The 9,458-nt window shown below is 46.6% G+C and overlaps 1 protein-coding gene across 1 annotated transcript in view; it reads left to right on the forward strand.

Moving 5' to 3' along the window:
- LOC124034997 (A disintegrin and metalloproteinase with thrombospondin motifs 17-like) overlaps positions 1–9,458 on the forward strand; it is a 99,133-nt gene that overhangs the window by 38,082 nt on the left and 51,593 nt on the right. The window contains exon 4 of the mRNA XM_046348381.1: positions 5,530–5,696. Coding sequence (XP_046204337.1) covers positions 5,530–5,696 — 167 coding nt within the window. The remainder of the gene's footprint in view (positions 1–5,529; positions 5,697–9,458) is intronic.

The following is a 9,458-nucleotide window of genomic DNA, read 5'->3' on the forward strand; positions in this document are numbered from 1 at the left end:
TAACCATGCATCTCTGATGAGAACCGAAGTTAGTGTGTGCAGCTAGTCCTCCTTAAAGGGGAACTTCAGTCTTTTACAATTTAACATATTCATACATTTTTTAAGAATATATCTTATAAATGTTTTATAAGCTTATTTCAACTGTTGTACCTCATCATAACCCAAAATATAAGCTTGTTTTGCTCAATTGGAATCATGTAATTGTAAACAAATACTGTATAGCCTCAAAACATAGGAAAACCTATACTTTTATCTCCTGGATGGTCAGTCCTTGCATCCATACCTCTGTCTATGAATTTGATGATGGTTACATTTCTCCAGCCCTGTCCCTCAGCTGTTAACCAAATCAGTGACTTTAAGCATGTTCACATATTTTTGCTTTACTCATATATATATATACTTTATTCTATTCTACTGTATTTTAGTCAATGCCACTCTGACATTGCTCATCCTAATATTTATATATTCCTTAATTCCGTTATTTTACTTTAGGTTGTGTGTATTGTAGGTATTGTTGTGCATTTCACTACACCTGCAATAACATCTGCTAAACATGTGTATATGACAAATATCATTTGATTTGATTGACTACTTTCATGTTCTTTGAACTGCAGATTGCCCCTTTAATGTGGCCCATGAAGTCCTGTTGTTGCTGCAGTGGTTTTACCATAGTTTATTCCACCACTCTTACGTAAACTAGCTGTGCCTTTTCTTTCCTATGGAAGACATTGGAGTTCATTGAGTCTGGAATGACTTAGCGAATGGACCAACCCCGGCCTTGTTCTCATAACATTGGTCAGAGTACTGAAAGTATATCATTTAATATGATTAGGCCTAATATAACTCCTGGTCATAGAGTATGTGCTGGTGGTCTCTTCCAGAGGACTGGGGTAAGTTAAAGCAGAGCGAGAGAAGAAATAAACAGAGGTAGTGACAAGTGTTTGTTTGAGAGAGAAACTTCGTGGCGTCTCATACAGAATGAACATCTTTTTCATCTGTCCGTCTCTTTATCTGTCAGTCTGTCATCCATCTTTACTTAAAGGGTTAGTTCACCCAAATCACAAAATGACAAAATGTGTTTTCTTATGTGTTTCCAGTCATGGAGAAAAGTACTTCACACTGGTCTTATTTACCTTGCTTCTGTTACCAACCGCTAACTTATTAAGCATTTTATAACCCAAAACGAATAGATGCTGTGTCATACCCAAATTAAAGTATCTATAAGGGATTCTTTAGCTCAACGACTATAATGGAATGTCTACTGTAGCTGGCATTGTCTCTGTTCTTGTCCCTGTCAGCTTGGCTTGTTAAGATGCTGTAAACCTAGCCTGGGACCATGTCTGTTGTGTTGTCTTGTTAAGATGCTGTAAACCTAGCCTGGGACCACGTCTGTTGTGTTGTCTTGTTAAGATGCTGTACACCTAGCCTGGGACCACATCTGTTGTGTTGTCATGTTAAGATGCTGTAAACCTAGCCTGGGACCACATCTGTTGTGTTGTCATGTTGTTAAGATGCTGTAAGAAACCTAGCCTGGGACTGTTGTTGTCATGTTAAGCTGTTGTGTTGTCTTGTTAAGATGCTGTAAACCTAGCCTGGGACCACATTTGTTGTGTTGGACCACATTTGTTGTGTTGTTAAGATGCTGTAAACCTAGCCTGGGACCACATTTGTTGTGTTGTCTTGTTAAGATGCTGTAAACCTAGCCTGGGACCACATCTGTTGTGTTGTCTTGTTAAGATGTAGTAAACCTAGCCTGGGACCACATTTGTTGTGTTTTCTTGTTAAGATGCTGTAAACCTAGCCTGGGACCACATCTGTTGTGTTGTCTTGTTAAAAGATGCTGTAAACCTAGCCTGGGACCACATCTGCTGTGTTGTCTTGTTAAGATGTAGTACACCTAGCCTGGGACCACATTTGTTGTGTTTTCTTGTTAAGATGCTGTAAACCTAGCCTGGGACCACATCTGCTGTGTTGTCTTGTTAAAAGATGCAGTAAACCTAGCCTGGGACCACATCTGCTGTGTTGTCTTGTTAAGATGCAGTAAACCTAGCCTGGGACCACATCTGTTGTGTTGTCTTGTTAAGATGCTGTAAACCTAGCCTGGGACCACATCTGCTGTGTTGTCTTGTTAAGATGCAGTAAACCTAGCCTGGGACCACATCTGCTGTGTTGTCTTGTTAAGATGTAGTACACCTAGCCTGGGACCACATCTGTTGTGTTGTCTTGTTAAGATGCTGTAAACCTAGCCTGGTACCACATCTGCTGTGTTGTCCTGGTAAGATGCAGTAAACCTAGCCTGGGATCACATATTTTGTGTTGTCTTGTTACGATGCAGTAAGATGCTTGTTAAGTAAACCTAGCCTGGGACCACATCTGCTGTGTTGTCTTGTTAAGATGCTGTAAACCTAGCCTGGTACCACATCTGCTGTGTTGTCTTGTTAAGATGCAGTAAGCTTAGCCTGGGACCACAACTGTTGTGTTGTCTTGTTAAGATGCAGTAAACCTGTAAATCTGTTGTGTTGTCTTATTAAGATGCCTGGATACCACATCTGCTGTGTACCACAGCAACTATTACAACATTCCTAAACCAGAAACTGTGGTGATGGAAGCATTCGCGCGAAACTGAAAGTGCGAACCACCTGGTAAGATGCAGTAAACCTAGCCTGGGATCACATATTTTGTGTTGTCTTGTTACGATGCAGTACATCTTGCCTGGTACCTCATCTGTTGTGTTGCCTTGTTAAGATGCAGTAAGCCTAGACCTGGTACCACATCTGTTATGTTGTCTTGTTAAGATGCTGTAAACCTAGCCTGGTACCACATCTGTTGTGTTGTCTTGTTAAGATGCAGTAAGCTTAGCCTGGGACCACAACTGTTGTGTTGTCTTGTTAAGATGCTTGTTAACTGGCCGGGCTCGAGAATGGGGACACTTTATCTGAGGGGAGGCAAGGGCTGTTTGCTCTAACGATTTCCAGAACTTTAGAGATGCAGTAAACCTAGCCTGGGACCACATCTGTTGTGTTGTCTTATTAAGATGCAGTAAGCTGAGCTTGATACCACATCTGTTGTGTACTGATTCGGTGAGCGAGTTTATTAGCAAGTGCAATCGGAGGATGCCAGCCGTGTGCCTCTATTGCGGAGTTGCACATCGTTTATTAGCGATGTCGTCGCACCCACAGCAACTATTACAACATTCCTAAACCAGAAACTGTGGATTGATGAAGCATTCGCGCGAAACTGAAAGTGCGAACCACTGCTTTTAACCGGAAACATGACAGAATACAAAGCTAGTGTAATCAAGGGTAATCAAACAAGCTAAGCGTCAGTATAGAGACAAAGTAGAGTCGCAATTCAACGGCTCAGACACAAGAGGTATGTGGCAGGGTCTACAGTCAATCACAGATTACAAAAAAGAAAACCAGCCCCGTCGCGGACCAGGATGTTTTGCTCCCAGACAGACGAAACAACTTCTTTGCTCGCTTTGAAGACAATACAGTGCCACTGACCCGGCCCGCTACCAAAACCTGCGGACTCTCCCTCACTGTAGCCAACTTGAGTAAAACATTTAAATGTGTTAACTCTCGCAAGGCTGGAGGCCCAGACGGCATCCCCAGCCGCGTCCTCAGAGACCAGCTGGCTGGTGTGTTTATGGACATATTCAATCAATCCTTATCCCAGTCTGCTGTTCCCACATGCTTCAAGAGGGCCAGCATTGTTCCTATTCCCAAGAAAGCTAAGGTAACTGAGCTAAATGACTACCACCCCGTAGCACTCACTTCCGTCATCATGAAGTGCTTTGAGAGACTAGTCAAGGACCATATCACCTCCACCCTATCTGACACCCTAGACCCACTCCAATTTGCTTACCGCCCCAATAGGTCCACAGACGACGCAATCGCAATCGCACTATACACTGCCCTAACCCATCTGGACAAGAGGAATACCTATGTGAGAATGCTGTTCATCGACTACAGCTCATCATTTAACACCAAAGTACCCTCCAAACTCGTCATCAAGCTCGAGACCCTGGGTCTCCACCCCACCCTGTGCAACTGGGTCCTGGACTTCCTGACGGTCCGTCCCCAGGTGGTGAGGGTAGGTAACAACATCTCCACTCCGCTGATCCTCAACACTGGGGCCCCACAAGGGTGCGTTCTGAGCCCTCTCCTGTACTCCCTATTCACCCACGACTGCGTGGCCATGCACACCTCCAAATTAATCATCAAGTTTGCAGACGACACTACAGTGGTAGACTTGATTACCAACAACGACGAGACGGCCTACAGGGAGGAGGTGAGGGCCCTCGGAGTGTGGTGTCAGGAAAATAACTTCACACTCAACATCAACAAAACAAAGGAGATGATCGTGGACTTCAGGAAACAGCAGAGGGAGCACCCGTCTATCCACATCGACGGGACAGTAGTGGAGAGGGTAGTAAGTTTTAAGTTCCTCTGCGTACACATCACGGACAAACTGAATTGGTCCACCCACACAGACAGCGTGGTGAAGAAGGCGCAGCAGCGCCTCTTCAACCTCAGGAGGCTGAAGAAATGTTGCTTGTCACCAAAAGCACTCACAAACTTTTACAGATGCACAATCGAGAGCATCCTGTCGGGCTGTATCACCGCCTGGTACGGCAACTGCTCCGCCCACAACCGTAAGGCTCTCCAGAGGGTAGTGAGGTCTGCACAACGTATCACCAGGGGCACACCTACACCACCCGATGTCACAGGAAGGCCATAAAGATTATCAAGGACAACAACCACCCGAGCCACTGCTTGTTCACCCCGCTATCATCCAGAAGGCGAGGTCAGTACAGGTGCATCAAAGCGGGGACTGAGAGACTGAGAAACTGCTTCTATCTCAAGGCCATCAGACTGTTACACAGCCACCACTAACATTGAGTGGCTGCTGCCAACATACTGACTCAACTCCAGCCACTTTAATAATGGAAAAATTTATGTAAAAAATGTCTCACTAGCCACTCTAAACAATGCCACTTTATATAATGTTTACATACCCTACATTACTCATCTCATATGTACAGTATATACTGTACTCGATACCATCTACTGCATCTTGCCTATGCCGTTCTGTACCATCACTCATTCATATATTTTTATGTATATATTCTTCATCCCTTTACACTTGTGTATAAGGTAGTAGTTGTGAAATTGTTAGGTTAGATTATTTGTTGGTTATTACTACATTGTCGGAAATAGAAGCACAAGCATTTCGCTACACTCACATTAACATCTGCTAACCATGTGTATGTGACAAATCAAATTAGATTTGATTTAATAAACATAGCCTGGGACCACATCTGTTGTGTTGTCTTGTTAAGATCCAGTGGACCGAGCTTGACGCAATGTTTGTTTGTGCTATCTTGTTAAGATGCAGTAAACCTAGCCTGGTACCACATCTGTTGTGTTGTCTTGCAAACTCCTAGTGGTTTGGTGTGATCTGTGACCAGGCTATGGTGGAACAGCAAATAATAATCAATCTTTATGTCTCTGTCCCCCGTGCTAGTGAGGAAGAAGAGGCAGAAGGGAGTGGAGGAGGGCCGTAGAAGGAGGAACACCATCCATCTGAATGGGTTGTATACGGTAGAGACGGTGGTGGTGGCAGACTCAGACATGGTGCAGTACCACGGGGCAGAGGCCGCGCAGAGATTCCTGCTCACCGTCATGAACATGGTAAGGATGCTTGAATACACGCACACACACATGTTATTCTGTTGTCGTGGGGACCTAAAATGGATTTCCATTCAAAATCCTGTTTTCCTTAACCCCTAACCCCAACCTTGACCATATTCCTAATCGTATTCCTAACCCTAAACTTAACCACTAACCCCTAACCCTAACCAGAATTGTAGCCTTAACCCTAAAGCTAACCCCTAAGGTTAAAATAGCCTTTGTCCTCATGGGGACGTGGGAAATGATAACTCCACGAGGTAGAATTTCCTTTTGTGGATTTTAGGTCTAATTAAGTCTCTGAGTTGTACACACGCTGTTGAGCGGCTCACTACCATGTTTGAAAGGTTAAAGACACGTTAACAAGCTTCGTTTTGACAATGCCACCTCCCATGTTTCTCTTGGCTTTGTGCTAGCTGGTTTAGCTCTGAGAGAGACCGGCCAGTACCAGAGAACTGTAACGCTGTTTTTCTATATGCATCCAAAATAGCACCCTATTCCCTACATAGTACACTACCGTTGACTTGAGACCTACGGGCCCTGATAAAAAGTAGTGCACTATGTAGGGAATAGGGTTCCCTTTGGGACTCAGCCTCTGTTTCTCACCCTTTCAGTTTCTCATTAAAACTGCCCGAACAGCCAACTGATTCAACCTGCTGCTCACAGGGCAGAGCAGTTAGAGGCAGAGCCCAACAGTGACTTGGGCAGGAGAGCAAGAAACCAGAGGGGAGGGGAGGGGAGGGGAGAGGGAATGTGAGGTAGGCAAGAGCCAAGGGGGAAGAGGAGGGAGGAGAGGGAGACAGAGAGAGAGAGAGAGAGAGAGGGGGAAGAGGAGGGAGGGAGAGGGAGACAGAGAAAGAGATAGAGAGAGGGGGAGGGAGGGAGAGGGAGACAGAGAGAGAGAGAGAGAGAGAGAGAGGGGGGGAGGAGGGAGGGAGAGGGAGACAGAGAAAGAGAGAGAGAGAGGGGGAAGAGGAGGGAGGGAGAGAGAGACAGAGAGAGAGAGAGGGTGAAGAGGAGGGAGGGAGAGGGAGACAGAGAAAGAGAGAGAGAGAGGGGGAAGAGGAGGGAGGGAGAGAGAGACAGAGAGAGAGAGAGGGTGAAGAGGAGGGAGGGAGAGGGAGACAGAGAAAGAGAGAGAGAGAGGGGGAAGAGGAGGGAGGGAGAGGGAGACAGAGAGAGAGAGAGAGAGAGAGGGGGGAGAGGAGGGAGGGAGAGGGAGACAGAGAGAGAGGGGGGCTGAAGGAGGAAGAGGAGAGAGAGAGAAGGGGGAAGAGGAGGGAGGAAGAGGGAGACAGAGAAAGAGGGGGAAGAGGAGGGAGGGAGAGGGAGAAAGAGAGAGAGAGGGGGAAAGAGGAGGGAGGGAGAGGGAGACAGAGAGAGAGAGGGGGAGTGTAAGGGAGACAGAGAGAGAGAGGGGGAAAGAGGAGGGAGGGAGAAGGGGACAGAGAGAGAGAGGGGGAAGAGGAGGGAGGTCGAGAGGGAGAGAGAGAGGGGGAGGGAGGGAAAGGGAGACAGAGAGAGAGAGGGGGAAAGAGGCGAGAGGGAGAAGGGGGCAGAGAGAGGGGGAAGAGGAGGGAGGTAGAGAGGGAGGGAGAGAGAGAGGGGGAAGGGGAGGGAGAGAGAGAGGGTGGAAGAGGAGGGAGGGAGAGGGAGAGCGAGAGAGGGGAAGAGGAGGGAGGGAGAGGGAGAGCGAGAGAGGGGGAAGAGGAGGGAGGGAGAGGGAGAGCGAGAGAGGGGAAGAGGAGGGAGGGAGAGGGAGAGCGAGAGAGGGGAAAAGGAGGGAGGGAGAGCGAGAGAGGGGAAGAGGAGGGAGGGAGAGCGAGAGAGGGGAAGAGGAGGGAGGGAGAGGGAGAGCGAGAGAAGGGAAGAGGTGGGAGGGAGAGGGAGAGCGAGAGAGGGGAAGAGGAGGGAGGGGGGGAGGGAGAGCGAGAGAGGGGAAAAGGAGGGAGGGAGAGGGAGAGCGAGAGAGGGGAAAAGGCATTAGTGAAGGAAGAATGGCGAGAGAGCAGAGAGACAGAAGGAAAGACAGGAGGGAAGGAGGGAGGGTAAAAGAGGGAGGGAGAGGGGGATAAGCCTACTGCTTAAACAACGCTCCGAGGCAGAGCTGTTGGACAGAGATCAACACAGAGCAGTACAGCCAGCCAAGGTCTGGGCAGGAGAGACAGGGATAGGCATGAGGGAAGAGAGAGCGCCAGGAGGAGAAAAGAGAGAGATGGGGGGGCAGGTATCCACCCTGGTTATACCTTCACAGTACTCTGTGGAAATACCTCCAGGTTAATCATGTAAGATACACCAAAATGCATTTTATTTTGATTACAAAGTATATTTCAAGGCAGTATTTTTCAGTATTTTTAAGTCACATGTACTGTACATAAAGAAAGGGAAACAGCCTCAAAACCAAATGAGCAGGGATTTGTGTAGAGCATAGCAAGTGGAGGAAGCACTATAATACACTAGAAGATCTGTGTAGATTGAAGGTGCTTTTCCCAATTGACCCCATAACCATTTAAGGGGTTACTTGGTGAGAACTAGTGAGTTGTGTTTGATAACTAGTGAGTTGTGTTTGATAACTAGTGAGTTTTTTGATAACAGGTGAGGTTGTGTTTGGTAAAAACCTGAGAAGAACTGGAAATATCCTGGTAAAGGATTTCTTGAAAAGAGTCTGGTTACTTCAGTCACTGCCAGAATTCCCTTGAGGCCTTTAGTTTTGCTGGAACTGTGAACTGAGTTCCAAATGGAACCCTGCTCCCTATGTAGTGAACTACCTTTGACCAGGGCCCAAAGGGAAGTAGTGCACTACTTGGGACTGTGCACAGGCAGCGGGTTGCACCTAATGGAGGAGGACGTGCTCATAGAAATGGCATCAAACAGGTCAAACATTACTATGAGCCGTCCTCCCCTCAACAGCCTCCTGTGGAATAGGGTGCCATTTGGGATGCACACTGGTGTGTTTGGCCGGTCTGCTGGTTTGAGAGATAATCTACTTTGTTATTTTACAGTCACAGACATAGTTCTCTGTGTCATCTCCTTTTGAAGTCATTTTGAAAAATCTTCTGAGCTGAGAGAGACTGATTTGGACTGTGTGTGTGGGGAAGGGAAAAGGGATACCTAGTCAGTTGTACAACTGCATTTAACACAACCAGAGAGGTGCTGGCGGCTGTCTTAATCAACGTCCACGTCATCGGCACCTGGGGAACAGTTGTGACTGGGGGGATAACTAACTGCCTTGTTCAAGGGCAGAACGTTGTGGCCCAACGCTCTTAACCGTTTTCGGTCTCAGAAATGTAACATTGTCTCCATATGTATTATTCAATTCTGTTTCATAAGTTTCTGTCATCTCACATTTTAGCGTGTAGTTTTGGGGTTGCGATTTAGACGCAGAATTGTATCATAATTCAGTGGATCTTGTGAAGTAACTGGACCTTGGTGTCTTCAGATCAATGCATAGAGGCTATGACTATTAAATAATGATTTACTATGTTTCACCAACATGGTAGTTTGTTTACTGTCCTTGTTGTCATTTTTAGAAAGACAACAAAGCAGATCTGCTCTAGGCTCAACTGCTGCTGCATTAACTTCATTACCACAGTAGATTAGCAGCTTTACTGAAGGGGAGTCAGAGTACAGAGACTCCAGAAGGGATAGTTGGTGTCTGTCTGTCTGTCTGTCTGTCTGTCTGTCTGTCTGTCTGTCTGTCTGTCTGTCTGTCTGTCTGTCTGTCTGTCTGTCTGTCTGTCTGTCTGTCTGTCTGTCTGTCTGTCT

The sequence above is a fragment of the Oncorhynchus gorbuscha genome, linkage group LG05, assembly GCF_021184085.1.
Source record: "Oncorhynchus gorbuscha isolate QuinsamMale2020 ecotype Even-year linkage group LG05, OgorEven_v1.0, whole genome shotgun sequence".
NCBI lineage: Eukaryota > Metazoa > Chordata > Actinopteri > Salmoniformes > Salmonidae > Oncorhynchus > Oncorhynchus gorbuscha.